The sequence below is a fragment of the Carassius auratus genome, chromosome 2 (genome assembly GCF_003368295.1).
Source record: "Carassius auratus strain Wakin chromosome 2, ASM336829v1, whole genome shotgun sequence".
In the NCBI taxonomy this organism is placed as follows: domain Eukaryota; kingdom Metazoa; phylum Chordata; class Actinopteri; order Cypriniformes; family Cyprinidae; genus Carassius; species Carassius auratus.
The window spans coordinates 17,734,920-17,758,917 of NC_039244.1; the positions used below are offsets into that span (position 1 = coordinate 17,734,920).

A 23,998-nucleotide genomic window follows, 5' to 3' on the forward strand; every position below is an offset into this window, starting at 1 on the left:
GGTGACTTATTTTACCTTACTAGAGATCAAGACGTTAGACTATTGAGTTAGGAATTACTGTTACCCATCGCCTAAGAGTGTGAACTATCGCTCGGGACTCTCTAGTGTTCCACTACATCTTCTTTATACCTGCAGTAACCAGACAAACTCAAGACAATGCCTTTAGATATGATTTAATCACAGCCAAGATGACCTCATACCAATCACGAGGAATCCTCATGACAAAAAGAATACAACAGTTATACTGCACATGTGCATGACAAAGACGTTTTTTTTGTCTAATATAATTTGTTCTTCATATGAAGACCTGGCAAAGCAAATTAGGTTTTTGGTTACTTAAGTATGTTACTCAAGTCATGAGTTGTTGTGGTTATTCTTATATTCAGACAGACATCTAGCCGTCTTGTTCATATGCATCCGCTTTTATAAAGTAACTTTGGCTCAAGTGTTGTAGACGTTTAGTACTCAAATGTTAAGCCTGCAAGAATAGAAATGTTAAAATGATTCAAATAAAAATTCCTTCACGTTACATATATATATATATATATATATATATATATATATATATATATATATATATATATATATATATATACACACACACACACACTAACACACACACACACACACGCATACACTTACATATACATATATATGTAATGTGTGAAGGATTTTTTTTCTTTAAATGGCCAGTTGCAATTTTCCTTGATCCTTTTTACATCTCAGACGCATCCAACACATTGAGTTTGTTGTGTGTATTTCCTGATTTTTAAAAGTGTGAATCTGCTGACCCAGTAAGATGAATCACTCCCGGGGGACATTTCTTCATCCTTTTTTGAATCTGCAATAAGAACATCGAGAACCTTTTATTGCAGGAATATCTTGTCAACATACAGGATGGATCATGATGGTGTTCTGTGAATGTAGGAGGTTTATGTCACCAATGGACTAATGTAGTAAAATGTAATGTTACCTCGTCCGTGTTTCTGAGAAGTAAACATCGTTCCATGGTTCCTTTACAGTCAATACAGGAAACCTGAGGCTGAGAAAAACACCATAGAAGTGTGTAAAACTGTCAGTTTTTTCTACAATGACTTGATAGTGAAAACTTACTGCAATATTTTGTAGTGTACATTTTTTCCGGTGGACACTCGGTGTTTTCTTGTCACATGAGGTGGGTCTCAGTATCACATTGACCATATTATCATTCTGTCATAGAAAAACGTACATGTAACTCTAGTATAAAAATGACAAGCAAATATAAATGTAGAAGAAGCTTACTTTTTTATGGAACACTTTAAGTACATGCACAGAAAACACAGAAAACCAAAAATCTGAACAAACCCACAAATGACAGACTATGAGTTAAATAACTTACTCTATTGGCAATGATGTGAAAGTCAAGGTGTTTGCCTTTTCCATGATCCCTATTAGCCTTTTCTATTGCCTTGTCAACAATATTTCTGGCATGAAAATCTAAGTCATCATATGTCGTTCCCTTTGTTGACTCCAGCAGGATCAGAGCGTTGAGCAGGAACAGTACGCCTCTCATCTTGACCAGTAACTGAAGAGCTGTGCTGTTTGCCTGATGTTTTTCAGAATCAGTTACTGGTGTTATGTCTACACAGATCACTACAGCTGTGATTGGTTGGCTTTGTAACCAGAGGCCCTCCCCTAAGAGGATGAAAAAAAACGGATTTCTGTAGCGTTTTTTAAGTCTTTAATAACTTTTTAAAGCTCAAGTAAAGAAAAATCAGGAATAAAGGGAACTAAATGTGTCAAAACATGTCTTGTTGTGGAGTTGTTTTTATAGTAACATTTTAAAGTTTCAAAAGATAAAAAAAAAAAATTGTTAAACACCAAAATTTTCAGTACACTACAGGTCCTTCTCAAAATATTAGCATATTGTGATAAAGTTAATTATTTTCCATAATGTAATGATAAAAATTAAACTTTCATATATTTTAGATTTATTGCACACCAACTGAAATATTTCAGGTCTTTTATTGTTTTAATACTGATGATTTTGGCATACATCTAAAAAAAATTCGCATATTTCATCCGACCAATAAAAGAAAGGTGTTTTTAATACAAAAAAAATAAAGTCAACCTTCAAATAATTATGTTCAGTTATGCACTCAATACTTGGTCGGGAATACTTTCGCAGAAATGACTGCTTCAATGCGGCGTGGCATGGAGGCAATCAGCCTGTGGCACTGCTGAGGTGTTATGGAGGTCCAGGATGCTTCGATAGCAGCCTTAAGCTCATCCAGAGTGTTGGGTCTTGCGTCTCTCAACTTTCTCTTAACAATATCCCACAGATTCTCAATGGGGTTCAGGTCAGGAGAGTTGGCATGCCAATTGAGCATAGTAATACCATGGTCAGTAAACCATTTACCAGTGGTTTTGGCACTGCAGGTGCCAGGTCGTGCTGAAAAACGAAATCTTCATCTCCATAAAGCTTTTCAGCAGATGGAAGCATGAAGTGCTCCAAAATCTCCTGATAGATAGCTGCATTGACCCTGCCCTTGATAAAACACAGTGGACCAACACCAAACACCTGACATGGCACCCCAGACCATCACTGACTGTGGGTACTTGACACCAGATTTTAGGCAATTTGGCATTTCCTTCTCCCCAGTCTTCCTCCAGACTCTGGCACCTTGATTTCCGAATGACATGCAAAATTTGCTTTCATCCGAAAAAAAAAAAAAAAAAAATACTTTGGACCACTGAGCAAAAGTCCAGTGCTGCTTCTCTTTAGCCCGTTTCCTGCACACGCCTGTGCACGGTGGCTCTGGATGTTTCTACTCCAGACTCAGTCCACTGCTTCCGCAGGTCCCCCAAGGTCTGGAATCGGTCCTTCTCCACAATCTTCCTCAGGGTCTGGTCACCTCTTCACGTTGTGCAGGGTTTTTGCCACACTTTTTCCTTCCCATAGACTTCTCACTGAGGTGCCTTGATACAGCACTCTGGGAACAGCCTATTCGTTCAGAAATTTCTTTCTGTGTCTTACCCTCTCGCTTCAGGGTGTCAATGATGGCCTTCTGGACAGCAGTCAGGTCAGCAGTCTTACCCATGAGTGCGGTTTTGAGTAATGAACCAGGCTGGGAGTTTTTAAAAGCCTCAGGAATCTTTTGCAGGTGTTTAGAGTTAATTAGTTGATTCAATTGATTAGGTTAATAGCTCGTTTAGAGAACCTTTTCATAAAATGCTAATTTTTTGAGATAGGAATTTTGGGTTTTCATGAGCTGAATGCCAAAATCATCAGTATTAAAACAATAAAAGAACTGAAATATTTCAGTTGGTGTGCAATGAATCTAAAATATATGAAAGTTAAATTTTTATCATTACATTATGGAAAATAATGAACTTTATCACAATATGCTAATTTTTTGAGAAGGACCTGTAGTGTTTTCACCAACTAAAAATGGTTTTAAGTCAGTTATTTCTATGTTTATTATCTATGTATATCAGTTTACCTTTACAAATATTCATTTTGGCATTAATTAATTGTAATAAATTGTTTGCACAGAGTCTGACAGCAGTCAGTGCGTCGCAGAGATCTGATCTCATCATCTAAATCCAGACTAAATCCATGAGAACTGTGGCATTGTCTCCAAGATGCTTCAAACCTACCTGCAAACTACAGTACTGTTAAAGGTTTTAGGCACTCGTGTAAAAATGCTGTAAAGTGAGGATGCTTTCAAAATTAATGTTCCAAACAGATTTTTCTTCATCAATTAACTTCCATTAACTAAATTAAATGAACATTTGGTGTTACCACCCTTTGCGTATAAAATCAGCTTCTGCCCTAGGTGCACATAGTTTTTCAGATATGTAGGCTCTTGGAATGACTAAGCTACAATTTGAGACCAGAAAATGCAGTAACCGGTACCTGTTTGTAAAGAAGCTTGTAAATTAATTTCTCTATCTAATGCTGTCACATCATGTGACAAAAGAAATAATGATAGGTTAAAGCCTATGGAGCTGTCACTTGATGAAGGAACTACTCAAACCCGAAGACTTGTCAGATAAGAGATTAGGGGGAACACTAATCATAGACTGAAGACCCAGGTTAACAATAAATTAATCTATAATTAAACTATAGTTTTGAATTGTTCTTAGTGTGATAAACGTTTGCGTAAGTACTAGTAAACATATTAGGGTTGATGTTAGTATTCCATTGACTCCCATTCATTTTGGCGTCACTTTGACAGCGAATAACTTTACATCTGAGGCGTTTAAAGACTCCATTTGTCCATTAATTATTTCTAAAGAAACACGAAAATGTACAAAAGGCTCCATTACCTTGTATCTTACATTATGACCACGTAGAAGCAGTTTTTGTAAAAAAAAAAATAGGCTAACGATTGCGTCATAACATGCGACTCTGTGTCGCACAGTAGAGAAATTACCGTATGGACAGGAGGAGAAGCTTGCAGGAAATCTTTTACTGTCTATGAGGCTATCGGGGGGACGTGGAGGCATAAAGTCAAGGGAGATAATTAATCAGAATACTTACCAAAATTTGCTCCTGTTCAAGCTTGCCTTCTCTGCAAGATTCGGTGGGTGATTCAGATTTCTCTTGGCACAGCGGTTAGAAGACTTACAGGTTGCTCACGTGACATCTACGTCATCAAGCTCAGTTTGAGTGTGCGCAGTACACCCAACCCCCAGGAAGTGCATGCTTCTCATTGACTTCCCTTGTGTTGAATCCAATGGGGTCGCTGCGTCCATTTCTTTTACTGTCTATGCACACACCCAAAGAGAGGCAAATTGCATTCATTACACATAGACTGATATATTTCAAATGTTTATTTCTTTTAATTTTGATGATTATAACTGACAACTAAGGAAAATCCCAAATCAGTATCTCAGAAAATAAGAATATAACTTAAGACCAATACAAAGAAACAGGGCTGCTGCTGGCCAAATGGGTGCCCTAAGCAGAAAAAAAAAAAAAAAAAAAAAAAAAAAACATGCCTATATGGGGTCAAAATAGAACTTTAATAAAATATAAAATTAAATAACTAACTTATAATTAAATTGTATTACTTAAAAATTGCAATACCTACACACTTGCCTATGGCTATGATTTACTAATACAGTTGTCTGATTGATTTTATAGTCTCAAGCATTCAGAAGTGACACAAGAAAATTTTACTTCAATAAAAACAATGATTCGTTTTTGTAAGGGTTGTGATGTCCACATGTTTTTGTTGAAGAAATTATGTAGGCTAGCATTTCTATCGAAAAAAGGTGGACAAAAAATTTAAAGATTAAGTGAATATTTTAATTAAATGTTTGGTCAATATTAAACAAGGATTTGATCACCGTTACAAAAGTAATTATTAGGCCTTTTGTGCCCTTTGCAGGCATTTGAAATATATTTTGTTTTTTTCGTAGTAAAATTTTTGTTAATGTTCAGAAGGGGACATGGAAACTCAAGAGAATATTAAGGCAGATGCAGCAACGTTATTAACTCAATGTTATCAAAATAAAACAAAATAGTTTAACAGGATTATAAAAGTACCTAAAGGTGATGCACGGGCCTCATCTTGGGCTTTTTTCTTTTTTTCCAGGGCATAGTTGTCCATCAGTTATGATAATTTGCAGACAGCCGCAAACATGACGTGAGCGTCTCTGGGACCCTGATTTCCAAAGGAAATACAAAAATTTGCTTTCACCAGAGAACAACTTCGGACCACTCACCAGCAGGCCAGTTCTTTTTGAATTGAGACGCTTTTGACGCTGTCTGTTGTTCAAGAGTGGTTTGGCAAGGAATCCAACAGCTGAAACCCATGTCTTGCATACGTCTGTGTGTAGTGGTTCTGGAAGCACTGACTCCAGCTGCAGTCCACTCTTTGTGAATCTCTCCCACATTTTTTTAAAGGGTTTTGTTTCACAATCCTCTCCAGGGTGCAGTTATCCCTATTGCTTGTACACATTCTTCTACCACATCTTTTCCTTCCCTTCGCCTATCTATTAATGCATTTGGACACAGAGCTCTGAGAACAGCCAGCCTCTTTTGTGTCTTGCCCTCCTTGTGCAAGGTTGTCTTTTGGACAGCTGTCAAGTCAGCAGTCTTCCCCGTGATTGTGTAGCCTACAGAACTAGACAGAGACCATTTAAAAGGCCTTTGCAGGTGTTTTGAGTTCATTTGCTGATTAGAGTGTGGCACCAGGTTTCTTCAATATTGAACCTTTTCACAATATTCTAATTTTCTGAGACACTGAATTTGGGATTTCCCTTAGTTGTCGGTTATAAACATCAAAATTAAAATAAATTAATTTGAAATATATTAGTCTGTGTGTAATGAATGAATATAATATACAAGTTTCACTTTTTGAATGGAATTAGTGAAATAAGTGTTTTGATAATCTAATTATATGACCAGCACCTGTATATTACATATTATAAAGAGGCCCCCCCCCCCTTTTTTTTTACTGATATACACTTAAAATATTGAAAATTAAAGGATTTTTTTTAACACCATTCAAACTTATGAGCCTTCTGAATTTTATATTTTGTACTCCACGAACACCTTTCCAAAAAAAAAAAAATAAAAGGCTGCATAATCAGGGTTTGTATGAAATAGTTAAATAGTTCCATTTCAAATAGAAAAATTATTCTCAAGCCATGTTTACCATGTTTTCCTGCTTTCAAAGTACAAGTTCATGTCACCACTGTTAAAACATTCAATGTTTGATTTGAACCCAAAGCAAAATGTGCAAATATTACCCTTCACTCATGGTTGCATTTGTATTTACTATTTATACCACGTTTATTTAACTATTACACCATCACCCTAATTCCAGTTAATCTATTAAACAGGACAATAATCACAAAAACAACCGCTGTTTAAGTGCATTTCAAAATGAGGAGCTTCTATACAATTTCATAAAGAGAAAAGTCTGAAACAGACCCAAGTGTCATATTTAAAGAATTTATTGTTCTGAAATTTGAAACCAAGAGCATAACAGGCGGATGACAATATTTTAAACAATAATGGGGGGAAATGACAAAGCAACTGAACTTGGAGAACATCTGATTGAATGGGAAGTAATCAATGACCCAAAAAAGGAGGGAAGGGGGCATTCAGTCGTTCACATTAAAGTACAGCAATAAAAAAAAAAAAATATTCATGAGCATTTCCTTGTCTCTGTCCCATGAGGGATCATTAATATTAATATCAACATCGATAAAAAATAATTACAAGTTATAAAGAGAAGCCAGTACCAATGATAAGAGCGTCTGGCGGCTGTGTCGGTGTAAGTGAGAAAGAGGAAAGGGAGAGATGGAGAGAGAAGAAAAGGTTATGAAGGGCAGGATGTATTTTTGACAGTCTATGCAGAGAGGTCACTGTTGTCAAACCGTTCCTGATCATACACCTCAGCGATGACCTTGCGACCTCCGAACCAGCGGTTGTTGAGTGCCTGAATGGCCTTGTTCATCTCTGCTGCTGCTGAAAACTCAACAAAGATCTTGACAATGACTTCAGCATCCTCCTCCTCGCCCTGCTTCTCTTGATAGATGATAACTCTATTAACGGCTCCAAACTTTCCACATTCCTCCGTTACTTCTCCTTCCAGATCGTCATCTATGTCCTCAGGTCCAACCATGTTCCTGAGCACCATAACCGTAGACTGGAAAGAGTATAGACAAGTGTTTAAATATCACTGCTCTACAACTTCCAAAGTATTTTTTTTTTTTTTTTGTTTATTCAGGAGGCATTTAATTGGATTGCATTTAATTGGTCAAAAGAATTTTATAATGTTACAAAATATTTCTTATTCAAATAAATGCAGTTTACTTAAAGAATCCTTGTTTCCACAATTTAAGCAGCACATCTGTTTTCAATACTGATGATTCTTGTGCTCCAAATCAGCACATTAAGATTATTTCTGAAGGATAATGTGATTCTTATGACTAGAGTAAAAATCAGCTGTCACCACAGGAATAAATTACATTTTAAAATATATTAAAATAGGCTCTACAGTCAGACCAAAATTACTGCATTCAACTGTTAAAAAATATTTAGTTGCACCTGTGTAACTCATCAGGGGCTCTTTAATAGCATACTGGCAGAACAGCGTTTGCACACTGGAGAACGTCAACAGTTTCAATTGAAATGTTTTTGCAGTGTTAAGCAATGTAGACATTCACAGATAAATCTGTTGATTTCTTGAATGCAATAGCCAAACAGAGATGTTTAGGTTAGTCAGAATCCACTCATCACTCAAAACACAAGCATTTTTAATCAGAGCTGAGCTCTGCAAGCTCTCAAACTTAAAGTTAAGCGAAGACACTATGTTGAATTTAATATCAAGTGACTTAGATTTACTTGCATAACAATAGGAACATCTGATTTTGTGCTTTCATCAAGAAAATAGCTCCAAGCAAAGCAGAACTGCTGCACACCTCCAAGCAAACACAGTGGTGTTTCTTTTATGAACGAATTTGCATTTTAGAACTAATCTAGTGAGTTAATGATTCAATGACCCACTCATAGTCACTTTGTCCACTAATGAATTGGCTATTTGAATTAATCTACTGAAGGAATGATTCAGTGACAAAGACTTGTCGCCATCTACTGGCAGTTTTGTTTTAGTTTCATCTAAAGCCTGTTCAGACTGCAGACTGCACCATTCAAAACTTTACTTACACAACAATGAATTTAAATGAATTTCATTCCACCTCTAAGCCTCATTAAACCGTTTTAATTCCGCAATTTGAAAAAAAGTTTACAATTTATTAATTTGACAAAAGAGGACAAATTAAAAACTGTTAAAATAGATGTTTTATAAAAAGGTAAAAATAAGCCCCTACAAATCACTTTAAAGAGTCAAATAACACCTCATAATAGGAAGGTTCAGATTTGTCATTCATCAGGAGGTGCTCCTAAATTTAACATGAGCACAAGTGCTACTAAAAATGAATCCAGTTACTTTAATAAACTGAGAACCAACCTCTTGTTTTCTCAACAGTTTCTGCATGACCATATGTCTGGCGCTGCTGCCAGAAATGCTCATGTGCTCCTGTTCACTGAGCATCTCCTGCCCCGTGCCGTCTAGAGCGGACTCTTCCTCTTCTTTTTCCTTCTTTGCCTCTTGGGCTGCAGCCACAGCGGCCGACAGTGACGGTGGAGAAGCCAGCACTGGGTTCACAAGGCCCACCTGAGGCACAACAGGAAGTGTGGGCCGCGCTGGTGTCACCCCTGCACAGAAACACAGGAGTATGTTAGCTGTGGTCTAACGTTCATTTCTTATAGACATCTATGAAATACCTCTGTATTTGAGCAAAATAGCTTTACCAGTTTCTATGTCCTTTACTAGAACGGTTCTCTAATAAATATCCAAAGCACAGTTTAAGAAAAAGTTGCTGTCATTTAGGGTGGCATGTTTCAAACCCATGTGTCTTTTTTTTTTTTTACACAATTACAATAATTGGAAAAAGTCAGTCAAGCATGTTTTCAAACCAATAATCTACAACACTGTCTTCAGAATTAATAGTATGGAAAATCTAAATATAGGTGATTGACTGATAATCTTCTCCTCCAGATGTTAACTGTAATGACTGGATCATATGTGGTCAGTGATGTAAAACTTGACAAATTCGTCAACAGAATGTTTAATGTGTGAATGAAAATGGGTTACAGCTCCAAGGTCTGCTAGAATGGATGTTATTATTTTTATTGGATAATGTCTTCAATCTTATTTTTGGCTGAACTATTCCTTACAGAAAACATTTATCTAAACAAGACCAGGAAACACACACTATATGATAGAAATTAAGCATTATTTAAAAAAAATCAGATAGATCTGGCAGTGCTTCAACATCCTTCCTCTATACCTGCTTTCCTCTGTGACAATGATGAGCATTTAATTAAAACACTGAAAAACAATTTAGATGGGGTCACTTTTCCCCTCTTTGATGCAACATCTGTCCTCTCTGGACTTGGCTTCAAGATCAATTCCACAAAAAAAAAAAAAAAAAAAAAAAAAAAACCTCACACAGGATCTGAGAGACTCACTGGCCAATAGGAATGAGAGATTTGTTTATGAGGGGAGGGGTTAGAAACAGTCCTCTTCAAACTTGGTTGATCAGTGTGCAGCAAAAGGGAAGGGTCATGGCGAATGTGGAGAATAAAGACAGGGAGGGGAAGAAAGGAGAGAGAAAAGGAGAAAAAGAGAGAGAGAGAGAGACAAAGGAGAGAAGAGAAAATAAAAGAGAAATCTATTAGTGGACACGTCTCACGACAGGCCATGTTAAACTGAGTACTGTGTAGGTCAACAAAAACCTGAGGGAGAGAGATTGTGTACATTTAAACTAACGTAGAAGAGGGAGATTAAGGTCAGGGTTCAAAAAGAGATTTGCAAGTAAAACAAACAAGTCTGAGCACAACCACTTAAAGTTGGTGATCCCATCTAAACTTTGTAGCCCTAAGTAATGTGTGGGAGGTCATGCCTGCTAAATAAGGATAAGAATAAGTAAAATAAGGCATATGTTTGTAATTATCTTTCAGTCTGACACCTGCGCATATTCCTAACAATCCTGTTTTCAAAAATACATGAAATGCTACCATTCATGCAAATTAGGGATGCACAGAATCGAAAATTCTTGGCCAAAGTCAAAACAGAACATGGTTTTACTCCATTTTGCCTGTTTTTTTTTTGTTTTTACTTTTGCATAAATTAAATAACCAAATTGTGCTTTTTAGTGTTTTTTTCTTGCTTTTCAAAAAAAAGTGATTAAAAACTATTTAAAAATACTTAACACTAATAATCTTTTAACATTCTAGCAGAAATTATACCAACTATGCACAATTTAACAAAATTAACAAGTTAGCGAGGTAATATTTTTTAGCCATCAGACATCCTTCTTGAATCAGGCATGTACTTTTTAACTGTACAAATAAAAGCAGCCTTGCTGAGCAGAAGAGACTTTTAAAACGTTAGAAAATATTAAAGATCCCAATTTGAACTCTACGTGTGAATGTTCTAATATATTAACAGAGCTGCTGTAATTATTATCAGTCTTTTTATTTTACAGAACAAAAAGTAAAATTACCATCCTAACGTTTATGAAAGTTGGAGTTCTTGCATTTTTGTAACTTTTACAATCATCATACAGTAATGCAGTACTAAACAGTCTCTTGCTGTCGGTGCTTGTAATGTTTTTTGCGTCTTTCTCAGACAGTTTTAGGAGCTTTTTTTTGTGCCATTCCATTCAGTGCATCCCGAATGCAAATTACACCCAAGTGAAGGGCCCCAGTCTTACACGACACGTAAACCACATGCAGAACGAAAATACTGAAAACATACAACACGATTAAGGCACACATGTGAAAACACTTTGTTGCAGAGTGCCACAGTACTGACAACATATTGATGTAACAAACCATTTCTGAATGTACCTACCTGTAATGACCCCTGGGGCCTGAGCTGCCATGACGGCCTGTGGGAGCTGAGGCAGGTTCAGGCCTGTCCCCGCGGTCATCGCCCCCAGAATAGATGCTCCCGCTACCGCTTCCTGGAAGAACAGAGTGGGACATATAGGAACACCGCCTGGACAGCGCCCGTTAAAAGCACAAATAACACCACGACTGGACAAGCATGTCACGGGACAGGACATGAGACAAACAGACCTTCACACACTCAGACAAGCCTTGGGCCAGCTGCATAAAAATGGGAAGTTTTTAGCTTATTTTGAGCCTAATGAGAATAGGGATGCTCATATTGACCAAAAATAATATTGCCAGATGAATACTTTCAGTTAAACGGCTTAAGTTTTTTTTATTTTTAAGTTTGCTGCACTGTAAAAGAAAAATATTCTACACATACTTGATAACCTGCTCCACTTTCCCTTAGTTATCTGTATTAGTAAATGAAACACAATGGCAAGTCATAGCGTTGGATAAATGGGTTATCGAGGAGTGAATTTGAGATTCTGAATGGACTATATCTTAGAAAGCATGCAAAGAGCCCTCTACTTATAATCACTAAAAAGCAGTCACTCATCTTAGTTGATTGCAATCCCACAAAGTTCCATTATATTCAATAAAGCTCTACGGGCTGCGCTCCAGACAATTCCTACAACACATCAACATGTTACTTTATTTTAAACTACATTAGTTGTGCACAGAGTTAGGCCTGCTATTTATTTTTATAACTTACGCGAAGAACAAGTCTATGCCAGTTCTTCAAAGTGCAAATAAGAATTTGGGGTGTGTTTTTATTTTGCAATCTTAATTTGTTAAGGGGGGGGGGGTGAAATGCTATTTCATGCATACTGAGTTTCTTACACTGTTAAAGAGTTGGATACCCATGCTAAACATGGACAAAGTTTCAAAAATTAAGTTGTACGTTTGAGGGAATATTTTTGTTCCCAAAATACTCCTTCCGGTTTGTCACAAGTTTCGGAAAGTTTTTTGAGTATGGCTCCGCCTCCAGCCGGTCGTGTTTTTCCCGGGAAAAATCGGTACAGCCTATCTTTCTCTAATGAATATAATAAAACTAAAGACTTTTTGGAGTTATGAAGGATGCAGTACTACTCTATAGGTACTCAAGATTAACAGAATATTGAGTGAAAACGAGCATTTCACCCCCCCCTTTAATTAAGGTGAAATATATTTAGTGTAGGCTTATTTATATTATTTTGTTTTTCCACTGTTCTCAGAAGCATTGCAAGTGTGTGATGATTTGTGAATCTGTGAAGCAGTGGTTGTTGGTATGGAAAAACTAACCAAAATGAGCATCCCTAATTAAGAAACTAGATTTCTGTCTGCATTAATTGATAAAATATCTGTAGTCTACCATCTCATTTTTTTCCCCTGTCGGCACGACAGAAAAAGATGTAGTCACAGGCAACATTCATTTTTTAATGTGCTATATGTTCAGCTGTCCCTAAAACATTTGCAAACACATTTTTTCTTTTTTAAATGGCGTTAATTAAAAGATGAAAATCAGTGAGGCATTTTAAGCTAAAATAAAACCGTAATTATTTGAACTTTATACTCAAAGAATCCAGAAAAAAAATGTGTCATGGTTTAAACTAAAATATTAAGCAGCACAACTTTTTAACATTAATAATGGTTTTAATAATTGATAATAATTAATTTCTGAAGGATAATGTGAGACTGAAGACTGGAATAATGGCTGCTAAAAATTCTGCATTAAATAGAATTTATTTCTGTTGGCAAAGTAGATTAAAATTAAAGGTTTTGAATGGTATTTTAGATACATGTTTTATGCTCAAGACTGAATGCATTTTCCTTAATCAACGTATATATATATATATATATATAATCTTACTCAAACTTTTGTATGGTAATGTATTAAAAAACATCCAAAAAAAGTTAAGAGCTAAAAGAAATTCTGAATGAAACAATCAAGTGTGCGCTCCAAGTGTTCATCTAAACATTGAGGCATTCATGCAACAAGGCCCAAGACCTGAAGTAAAGGTCAAGAACGAAACAAGCTAAACGGATCATTACTATACTTTTCCTATACAACTATACATTAATTTAGACACTGTAACATAACAGTTCGAAACTTATGCATTTATTTGCCTAACATAATTTAAACTATATATGACAAGCATGAGACGAAAACAGGACAATTACATTACTAATCATACAAATTTACAAAATATATTTAGTTGCATACAATAACAATTTTAGCATGATCTATGCTGTAGCACAGATGCAATAAAATGGAAGTAATCCACAATAGAAAAGGTATCTCTGAATTAAAATATTAAAGGCACACACATTAACAAAGAACTATCATGACTATCAAGGCTTAAGAGATTAAGCAGACATCCAGATTTATATATTCATTATGTTGGCCAAAACCAAAAAAGTTACAGATAAGAGGCATAATGAAGGTTGAAAATTTTTGGCAGAGGTGCTACTTAAAAGTCACCTGCAACTAAAGCTGCTCAGTTTTTAAGTTTATGGGCCGGACTAGTAAATATTCTCAACCTGGCACACTATAAAGAAATAAGCATCAGTGTAACTGGGAAGTCCTGAAGACAAGACTCTCGCCACACTTATATTCTACACAAAACAAAAAGGCACCAGCGTGCTTTGAACAGAATTTCCTGAAGGATTTACCAGACAGTTGAAGAAGTCTTCTGTCCGATTCTCCGGCTGGGACAGATTCCATGCCATCTGTTTTTGGAGTTTACACGCTATGTTATCTTTCTGCATGTAAAAGCTCGGTCTCAAATAAGTAATGTTGTTTCATAACTTGTGTCTTCATGCCAGTCAAAGCCTAAACTGACTCAAATCAAACCCTCACATACAGCAAGTGTTTGCTCTAGCCCGCTAAGCGAATTAAAATCACGCTGCCTTACTTTACAAAGAAAGGCTTTTTAATGCCAAAGGAAGCAGCTGCTCACACGCACACTCTCTCTCTCCCTGACTAACAATAGATAATCAAGGTGTGTGAATGCTCACCTGTGCTGTGATTTTGGCAGTGGCGGCAGCAGCCGCTACGGCAGCAGCGGGAGGAAGACCGCCTGGCGTCGTTGGTGTCAGAAGGGGCATGGGTGGTGTGACTGCTTTGCCCACTCGCAGGTACTGGCCGCCTAAGTCGAACAGGTTCATGGAGGACACTGCATCCAGCGAAGACTGGGCCTTATCATATTCTACAGGGGAAACAAGGAGGACTAAGACTCAACAGCTTTAAGAAGACTCCGCATTAATCTACCAGAGCTCTGAGACAGTTACTGAGTAATTACCAGCGGGCACTTATGGCACAAAAGTCCGTAACAGAGCCTAAGAAAACGACAACAGAAATAAAAACTTACTATGAAAGCATGTGAGGAACCTGCCCCCACCCTTCTCTATCCCCTGCGAGACATGTAGAGAACAGCATTCTACCATGACTGACTGCTCTCAGTCAGATACATTTATATGCAACCGAATGGGTGAAGCAGCCGCCTGCTCACCTATGAAGCCATAGCCTTTGTGTTTGCCCGTCGTGGGGTCCCTCGCCAGGGTGCATGACTTGATTCTTCCAAAGGCCTCGAACACACTCTTGATGTCTTCGTCTGACAAGTCAGGATGCACAGATGCCACATAAATTCGGTTGAAGGCGCGTGCTTCTTCAGCTAGCTGGTCTATGATGGGTTGAGCCTGACCAATGTTGCTTGGTCGTCCCACCTACATGTGTTGAAATGACCGATCAGACATTATTGAATGTATAAAGGACTCGGAAAAATAAACTTTCTTAAACTTAGTACTCACTTTAATGTTTCTACCGCCCAACATAACGGAGTTCATCTGTTCTAAAGCGAGCTGTGCTGCTTCTGGTACTTCATATTCTACAAATGCAAAGCCCTGCAGAAAGAGTAGCTTATCGTCAGTTAAAATAAAGAAAAAAAAAAAAAAAAAAAAGAAAAAAAAAAAAAAAAAGGAGAAAAAAAAAAGGACTTCTGACCTTGTGTTTTAATGTAACAGAGTCCCAGGACATGTCAATGCTCTTAATGGGACCGAAAGGAGCAAAGGCCTGTCTGATGGTGTCTTCTCCTAACTCGTAGTAGATGGACCCAACATAAGCACGGCACATTATAGCTAGTGCCCGCTGCCTCTGAGCTGCAACCTGTAATAGAGAAATGAATGGATCAGATGGGGTCATGCCAGGCATCTACTCATAAGAGCTCATCATTCATTGGCTTGTTCCAATGATTCAGGAAAGAACCAGCAGACTATAAAAATGCTGGCACCTAAGACATAGTACTGGCATTTCTTTACCTCTGCCCGTTACACACGTGTACTGAACCACCGTATGCCAACAAAAGGAGGGGAAAATAACATCTACCGTATTCTCAAAAAGTTATTTAAATGAAGATTACTGAGATTACTTTGAGAAACTGTTGGACTTACAGACTGTAGTGGTGAGAGGGGATCTCCAAAGCCCATCGATAATGAGGCCATCTGAAGGGAATTAGGGAGCTGTCAGGAAAAATAAATCAACTTGGTAAGTCCATCACTGTTGTGCAGCTTTTTTCTACCACATTTGGAAGTTGTCAGATGAAGGTTGAAAGGGTCTTGAGACAACATATTACTCACATTATGATACATAATAACAATCATGATTAAATTGCGTATACAACAAACAATGTGGTGTTTTTTCAAACACAACCACTCTCTAACTGTATTTTTCTATCATCAGTTCGAGCGAAAGCAAAAAACGGGATTAATTTTCATGAACCAACAATATCTTAAGCTCCACCAACTGTCGTAAGTTTAGTTAAAATGACAAATATACATTCATACATGGTTATCAAGTTTTAATTTTAAACATTATCAAATAATGCTTAATCATCATAAAATCTGTGTCATTTTATAAACAAGCTTTTTATATACATATAAAAACTAGGGATGGGTACCGAAACCCGGTATTAAACTGGCCCCAGGGCTAAATTATGAAAGACCGTAGTATCAGTAAGATCTGACGGTATCGGTTCTGCTTTCGGTACTGGAGGAAAAAAATCATGTACTATGTATTTTTGCTAAATAATGTTGTCGTGCACATTTAATCTCACCAAACATTTCTAATGTGCAATCATATATGAAGACGTTTGTCCGTGAGATCTGCGTGAACTCTCATGCACGTCAGGTGCGGTATGTCAACGTCAGGTATGTATGCTAAAATCATGTTGAATCAACGTTGTTCACGTCATTTAAAATAAATGTAAAATCTCCCTGGTTTACAAAATTCTCCCAAATTCTGTTGATTTCTTTTGGGAAAAATAAGAATGAAATCAACATTTTCTACTTGTTTTTAAAATTTCAAATAAGGAAAAATCAGTATGTAAATGTAAACATTTATTTGCATTTATTCTCAACTTGTTCTTAAAAAAAAAAAAAGACACACACACACAACACAAAGTACCGATAAGAATACCGTTAAAGTACCGGACCGTTAAGCAGTATCGGTAAGAGTAGTAATACAGTTAAAACCTTAACGATACCCATCCCTAATAAAAACAGTATATCAGTCTGGCGAGTAAACTAAAAAAATGTACTAGCCAATGGCGAATCTATTGCCAAGGTTTGTGTAGAGGGCTGTCAGGTTTACCTGAAGGCTGCTGAGCTGTTGCTGCTGATGGGCGAGGGTCTGCTTGACCAGGACGCTCTTGATGCTTTGTTCCATGGCATACTTCTTTGCCTACAATTGAGAGCACATAACACTGAATGTATACTTATTAAAATAACTTCAAACCACCTCAGAAGGACCCCAAATAGCCAGCTCTCTTGTCAGAAATAACATACTTCACTGAGCTCGACATTAATGTACATCTGCTTTTCTGGAAAATTGAATTTTTTGAAGGGGCACGTGAAAGATCTTTTCCTCGTTTTCCCAATCATCAGCACAATTGCAAAAAACATTGCTTGCTTTATACAACTGTTCATTTAACAAGTAGTTTACATTTTACACCAGGGCTGGGCAACATTGGCCCTTTAGACAATACTGACCGATGAAAATTATTTCAACAGATTATACCAGAACAGGCGCTCATCTCCAAGCAAGCCACAGCAACATTTTGTAACAGAATGGGTGATTCAACAATTCACTGATTTGCTAGTCATTTGCTTCATTATTGAATGAATCAGACATTTGAACGAATTAGTTGAATAAATTACTCAATTTAAAGACAGCCAGCTACCACCGACTGTTGGTTTAAATTCATGCATCACTGTATTATCACCAACATTTCATATTTATAGATTAAATGAATAAATAATTAATTATAATAATATATTTGCATTGTAAATGCAGTCATGTTACCTCTGAGCTTCTTTAAACAGTCTGTGTAAACGTATCTCTTTTAATCTGACTGGTAACAAAAGTTCAGAATTTGACATTAAAGATGAGGCATGCTTTATATAAGGTTAGGATAAAAAATTCCACTTATAGAAGCAAAAAAAAAAAGAAAAAAGAAAATGCCCTGAAAATCAATTTAAGAGGGCAAATATCACAAATTTAAGTAAAAACTAACATAACACAAGTTTATGGATTCAGAATTACATTTACGCAATGATAAAATAATTTTCTCTTCAGACAATATTTTTTTTACTTGGAAATGATAAATTACGGATTTACTTGCCTGAAAGACAAGCATGTAGAGTAGGGATGTGCAACAGTGATCGAGTACTCGATCGCGACAGCGATGATCGATCACGTAAACGATGATCAAAATTATTTATTTATTTTCTTTTATTTATTGGTTATGGCAGCACGTTGGGCGGCGCCCTGATCTCTGATTGGTTAGCTTCCCACTTGATGCCTCAAAAGACGTAAGAAGACCGATAATCATGGCCTCAAAGTCACGTAGTGATGGCTGGCTTCCCTTTGAGAAGAACTATGAAAATACAGTTCAGGGTTAGCTGTACAGCGCCAAGCTGTCACACAAATCTACAACAAATACAAAAGCTATCATCTAAAATGTGTACATAAAATATCTGGCGATAAAAGAGCGGCAACTCAGACGAGCATTGAATCACTTGCCGTAAGACCTAAATGCAACGCAGGCAGAACCGAGAAGACGACAAAGCTATTCGCTGAAATGGTGGTGAAAGATTTGCTGCCCATTAGTTTCAGGGACAGAGAAGGTTGGTACCTGTGGTACCTGGCTGCTCCTACAAATCTGTTCCAGCCGAGCGAATTTATTCCTCTAAATGTGAACAGGCTGCGCACTCGGCTCTCATCTGAGCACATAGACCGCCTTATCTTTTTGAATAGACATTTGATTGTTTCACCGGTCGTGGTAAATATAATATCCATTTTTTTATTTATTATTATTTTAGTTTTGAGTTTTAGCCATAGTTAAAATATCTAGGCTATTTGGTCTCTGTTTTATACCTTATAATAGTAGTTTGGTTAAACTTGGTGAACTTTTCTCTTTATCTTTTAAAAACTATGTTTCACCGCTGGATCAAAATATGCTGCTAAAGTTATACTGGGAGATGTTTTGTTAAAAAAACGCAGTTGAATAAAGTAGCTAAAAAAGAAAAAGTATCTTTGTGTGTTAATTTTTAAATCAAATAATGAAATGGTCTTTATAAAATAAAAATGCACTGGATATACCTGTAGCCTAATTACATTAAACATATTCGTACAGATGACGAAAACAAAATTATTCGTTTGTCATAGTTTTTATCTATATCTTAACTTGTATTCAATTATTTAGCAATAATCAGTGATTTCCATGCTGTTAAATAATATTTTGGTTGATCAGAATGTGCAAATTGAATACAAATTATTAGAATACATAAAAAAATAACGATAGTGTGAATTTATTGTACTTTTGTGTTTGTAAAGCGCAATCCGAGCTTACACTTTCGGTCAAGTTCACATTTGCATCGGTGAATTTTTTTCAAATAAAAGTTGCAAGAGCTAGTGTCTGATTAATTAACATGAACAATTATGCTGAAAACGCTGCATATCAGCGATTCGTTTCATGCTCATATAAGCAATGACCGATAATAATATTGCTCTTAAATTTTTTATTTTTCTATTATTATTGTTATTATTTTATTATTGATGTAATAATAATTCAGCCAAGCTTTTTTTTCCGTCATATTTGTGGGCATAATGCAATTCATATGTCTTCGAAAAAGCGCAGGTGGTTTATGGAAAATAAAACTTAACTTTAAAATAAAACTTAAACTATTACACTTAATAACGTATATGAAAATGTAGCACAAATCTGCCATACATTTATAATGAGAACTTTTTAGGAATCTATAGTAAAATCTGTCCTTGCCCATCTTTCAGCGCGCTGTCATGAAAACGCATCAGCGGGAACTCGCTCGCTCTCTCTCTCTCTGTCTAACGCATAACTTAGCATTCTATTGTGCTGATACAAGTTGTAATGTTACGTCTGCATCTCAGTTATCTGATTTATCATAGGATGTGTCATAGAATTAGCTTCCGTTTATTGGTATACTCTTCACCTCATGCAGATATTACTTGCTCCTTTATTAATAACATTGCTTCATCATAATCATAATCTAACCTGTCCTAATCATGTGTTCATAGACAGATTTTAATTTTTCAATTTCATAATCTTCAGATTTATTTTTTTCATTATATAAATTATGGCCATGCACCCCCCCCCACCCCCCCCCCCCGATTAATCGTTTTTGAAACCTATCAATGATTGAAATAAGTAATTTCCCAAAATGCCCATCCCTAATGTAGAGGCTTAATGTTGAACCCTGCTTCAGTTAAACCAGAATACATCTATAAAATGTAATGTCAAGTATAATATTTCACAAATCTGCCAAAAAAAATTTAACGTTAAATGAGAATGATAATTTTCTTTATAAAGTGTACCAGCTATTGAGAATAGTACTAGCAGATAATCAGATGCCACTAGTACCGAAGGCATAGCACTGGCTCTGCTCTTGTCCACTGCTTGCTTACATGTGCACTGCACAAACACATGCTTATAAAGCAAGTGGACATTAAAAAGAATTGTCAGCAGTGCCTTCTCATCTGTTCCAGCAACTGACAAAAAAAAAATCTCTGATTGCCAAAAAATACATAATTTTACACCTTAATTTTTAGCTAAATTGTGCTTTGTTGGTATAGTGTCTGTTAGAATGTTAAAAATGTTAAGAATGTTAAATATTTTTACATTTGTTGTTTTGTAATTTTTTTCTTTGAAAAGCAAAACAAGACAGTAAAAAGCACATTTTGGTTATTTTATTTATGTAACGAAAAAAAAAAAAAAAAAAAGGCAAACTACATGGTGGAAAAAATGGTCAAACCATGTTCGGGATTGTTTCATTTTGTTCGGTTTCGGCCAATAATTTTCATTTCGGTGCACTCATCAAAAAGCAACTAAATAAGCTTTAACCAATCACAAAAATATAAATGATGGCCTATGTCTGATACACATTTTGTATAATTGTTGTTTTTGAGTTTAGTAAAGTCTAGTCAGATATCGATCACTGATTTCTGTAGCCATTTGCAGAAGCAGTGTCTGGGGAAAGTCTCACCTTCTGCAGCGCCTCCTGCTGTTCTGGGGTGAGGGGCGGCAGGCCGAGCTTTGAGGCCATGCTCTGTCCATTCTCCATCATCAGAGCCTCGCCTCCCTGCACAGAGCACAGGCATCTGTCAGGCCTGATGTATGTGAGCGGCAGCAGAACTGCACATCTACTCAAGACACACACTGGACTGCAATACACAATGAACAACTTACAGCTTTAAAACCATCTAGGTTAAGAGCAAACTCAAATTACAGCAGTCCTATAATAAATCTGGATAATACTTTATTGAACAATAGTAGAAAATGCATCTTAAGTGAATTATTTACATTTCTTTTAATTCATAAGAAAGTATTAGGATTAGATCTGGTAACAAGTTCTCATATTTACATTACTGCAAATGAATCTAAATCATTTTGAGCTTGCTCTAAAACAGCTTTCTACATCTCAGCACATGTTAGATATCTTCAGTTTAGTGTAGGGCTTTGTTAAAGACATTTTAAATTGAACAGAAAGGCCGCTGATAATGAGCCTTCTGTTTACATTTAATTAACAGGCCTCTCAGAATATGGTAGGGGAAACCATGTATTCGTACCACATGGTGACTTCTCCCCTCAGTGGAAACACTGAGATACTTGATTCTGTCGGTCACTGGAGGAGCCTATACCCTTAGAGTGCATAATGCTAAAGTAAGTGAGCCCTCTTATTTAATACTACACAAGAGAAAACTTAAGTACCTTTGCTCAAATGAACTCCAGAGTGGTGCACTGCCCCCCTTAAGGAGGTTTGAACCCAAAAGGTTGTGCCATTGGCTTTGGAAATATAGTACAGTCAAGACAAGAGATATGTTCTACAGCACAGACGACACATAAAGAGAAACGACAAAAAGAAAAAAGGAAAAGAAAAACACAAACCTACTTAGAACAATAGAACTGGATAGGGAGACAACAATTTGAGATCACTGACATCCAAATCCAGGGGGGGCAAAAAAGATGCCTCTAAAATGTTAACGGCATGAAGCCCTGGGTGAAAAACCTTACAGAATATTTTGTACACATCTGTCCTATGACAATAATTCTTAAAGAAAAGAACAGTTCACCCCCCCCCAATCCCAAAATGAAACTTTGTAATTTAAGGCCAATTCACAATAAGGATGACTATAAAACTTTAATAATCGTTCTGATCGTATAACAATGACACATTACAAGTATTACAATATTGTGGGTATAACTTTCATTTATATATATTTTTTAAATCAAAACATTAACAGCCAATCTGAATTTACACGTACATATTTTCCATAAATTTTCAATCCCTAATAGCTCTAACACTTCATTATACATATACTGGTGACACTTAAACAACATAAAAAGGAAGTATAGGTTGTCTGATGCACTCTGTTGTTTATCAAATATGAGTAATACTCCAATAACTGAAAGGCAATCAGACAAAATTCTTTGCAAACCCCTTTCAAAACAAAGGTGGAAGAGTGGTCTTGGGCTGAGCAGTGGATTGTCCCCTTACCTAGCACCTGCTCTCCACTGGGGGGTCTTGTGAGATTATTTTTTGGGAGCTTTTACTGTTCAATACAGAGTCTATAAGGAAAGAGAGAGGTTTCAGTAAACTCATGTAACGTTACACGGCGTCCATTTCACAGGTTAAAAGGGGAAACTAAGTTTTTCAACCTAACGTTACTTATAATAGCATGACTTTAGAGATGTCTGTAAAACAGACTAACGTTAGTTAGGAAAACGATGAACTCTGAATAGAACATTTAAGCGGCCTGCTCTGATTTAATACAAACACATTAACGTTAAATAGTTACATAATCACACTGACTAGGAGGTTAAAAACAAATAAAATCAGTTGTATGAATGCGTCCCATACACTCTCACAGGACATTAGGCCTTATATAATGTTGGATTTAATGATACTCAAAAAGATTAAAGTTACTCGACGACAATGCACTTTTTTAAAAAAGCAAATAGTAACTGCAAATAAATGTTATCAGCGTAAAGAGTTTTAACCGGAGCGTTTAGTTTCTGGACCGTGCAGCATCAGCGGGATTGATTCAGCTCAGGAGGACAATGTGAGCGGGTTAACACGCTAGCTCATGTAAATGAAGAAAGCGAGAGAGCACACGCGTGTGGTTAACAAACATAGCAATACACCGTTAAAATCAACCGTTTTAAACAAATCCTAATAATAATAATCCGTCGAGAAAGACTGAACCACTGTGGTTCTTAAAAGACACGCAGCATCAGGCCTAACGTTAGGAGAAAATCCCGCTCTCGGTGCGCTAGGCTAACGTTAGTTAGCCATTCCCCTGTTCTTCTAACTTTTTTAATGAAACCTCTGTCCGAAAACATTTTTATACGTTCTTTAAATACTACCGTGTGTGTGTATATTATAAGAGAGAAGTTAAACAAAATATTACATTTACCGCTGAAACAGCCAACGCCATGGAGCACACCTTCCAGAGCTAACGTCCGCACGGCGAGGAAGACTATGAAATCTCGCGATACCGAGAGAGAGTTAGGTAAGAGGCGCGCAGCTGCAGTGTGATTGGAGGAAAGCGATTCGCGTTGAAAAAACAGAATGATGCACAATAAAACAGTTTCTCATTTTATTGAGAGAATATGTGGCGGTGCCTCTGATAAGACGATAGCAAAAAAATTATTAACATGTCTACTGTAGAGAAATAGCTTAAAAGCCCACACATAGAGGGTCTGGGCTATTCGTCACCTTGTTTACTGCAGTGAATATTTATCTAAATGGGCTTATGAAAGTTTCTAGACACGTATTCATGTATACACGTAATTATTATATATCAATAAATTGTATTATATATTAGGCTATTAGTGATCATCTAACAATAAGCAGCAAGTTATGTGTTTTTCAGCAACATTAAAACAGTAGAATAGGCAATAAATAAATAAATAATAATAATAAAAAATTGTATGCATATAAACCATGTGACAACTGTCC

At 36.5% G+C, this 23,998-nt stretch overlaps 3 protein-coding genes and 2 non-coding genes across 13 annotated transcripts in view; 1 reads left to right on the forward strand and 4 right to left on the reverse strand.

The window, feature by feature from the left end:
• The window catches only part of LOC113118562 (nuclear receptor-binding protein 2-like), a 465,395-nt gene that overhangs the window by 414,229 nt on the left and 27,168 nt on the right, over nucleotides 1-23,998 (forward strand). The window lies entirely within an intron of this gene.
• Nucleotides 681-1,606, reverse strand: LOC113118655 (cystatin-like protein). Its single transcript, XM_026287992.1, has 4 exons — nucleotides 1,379-1,606; nucleotides 1,114-1,209; nucleotides 974-1,042; nucleotides 681-841 (listed from the first exon to the last, which is right to left on the reverse strand). The coding sequence occupies exons 1-4, from the start codon at nucleotides 1,550-1,552 to the stop codon at nucleotides 770-772; spliced, it is 411 nt and encodes a 136-aa protein (XP_026143777.1). The 5' UTR covers nucleotides 1,553-1,606; the 3' UTR covers nucleotides 681-769.
• Nucleotides 6,934-23,548, reverse strand: LOC113118493 (poly(U)-binding-splicing factor PUF60-like). 9 transcript variants are annotated; one of them, XM_026287758.1, is made up of 14 exons: nucleotides 23,454-23,548; nucleotides 22,535-22,605; nucleotides 21,748-21,860; nucleotides 21,023-21,118; nucleotides 17,094-17,183; nucleotides 15,896-15,964; nucleotides 15,450-15,611; nucleotides 15,257-15,349; nucleotides 14,959-15,172; nucleotides 14,465-14,655; nucleotides 14,120-14,176; nucleotides 11,424-11,535; nucleotides 8,973-9,220; nucleotides 6,934-7,649 (listed from the first exon to the last, which is right to left on the reverse strand). In XM_026287758.1, the coding sequence occupies exons 4-14, from the start codon at nucleotides 21,101-21,103 to the stop codon at nucleotides 7,350-7,352; spliced, it is 1,617 nt and encodes a 538-aa protein (XP_026143543.1). In that variant the 5' UTR covers nucleotides 21,104-21,118; nucleotides 21,748-21,860; nucleotides 22,535-22,605; nucleotides 23,454-23,548; the 3' UTR covers nucleotides 6,934-7,349. The 9 variants fall into 9 exon arrangements, with proteins under 9 accessions (XP_026143543.1, XP_026143551.1, XP_026143525.1 ...); XM_026287766.1 differs by having other exon boundaries at nucleotides 23,448-23,537; XM_026287740.1 differs by lacking the exon at nucleotides 21,748-21,860.
• Nucleotides 15,684-15,814, reverse strand: LOC113041230 (small nucleolar RNA SNORA57). The gene has a single exon (XR_003275355.1). It is a non-coding gene; the product is annotated as a small nucleolar RNA SNORA57 (small nucleolar RNA).
• On the reverse strand, nucleotides 20,347-20,479 carry LOC113041244 (small nucleolar RNA SNORA57). The gene has a single exon (XR_003275362.1). It is a non-coding gene; the product is annotated as a small nucleolar RNA SNORA57 (small nucleolar RNA).

Excerpts from the sequence above, each read along its gene's own strand:
- LOC113118655 (XM_026287992.1), bottom strand. The coding sequence starts at position 1,552 with ATGAGAGGCGTACTGTTCCTGCTCAACGCTCTGATCCTGCTGGAGTCA. Across the intron at positions 1,210-1,378 it reads TTCACATCATTGCCAATAGA|AATGATAATATGGTCAATGT; the intron begins GTAAGTTATTTA and ends TTTCTATGACAG. Across the intron at positions 842-973 it reads TTCTCAGAAACACGGACGAG|ATTCAAAAAAGGATGAAGAA; the intron begins GTAACATTACAT and ends TTCTTATTGCAG.
- LOC113118493 (XM_026287724.1), bottom strand. The coding sequence starts at position 23,474 with ATGGCGTTGGCTGTTTCAGCGGTAAAT. Across the intron at positions 11,536-14,119 it reads AAGACTTCTTCAACTGTCTG|GAAGCGGTAGCGGGAGCATC; the intron begins GTAAATCCTTCA and ends CTGTTCTTCCAG. Across the intron at positions 7,650-8,972 it reads AACTGTTGAGAAAACAAGAG|TCTACGGTTATGGTGCTCAG; the intron begins GTTGGTTCTCAG and ends TACTCTTTCCAG.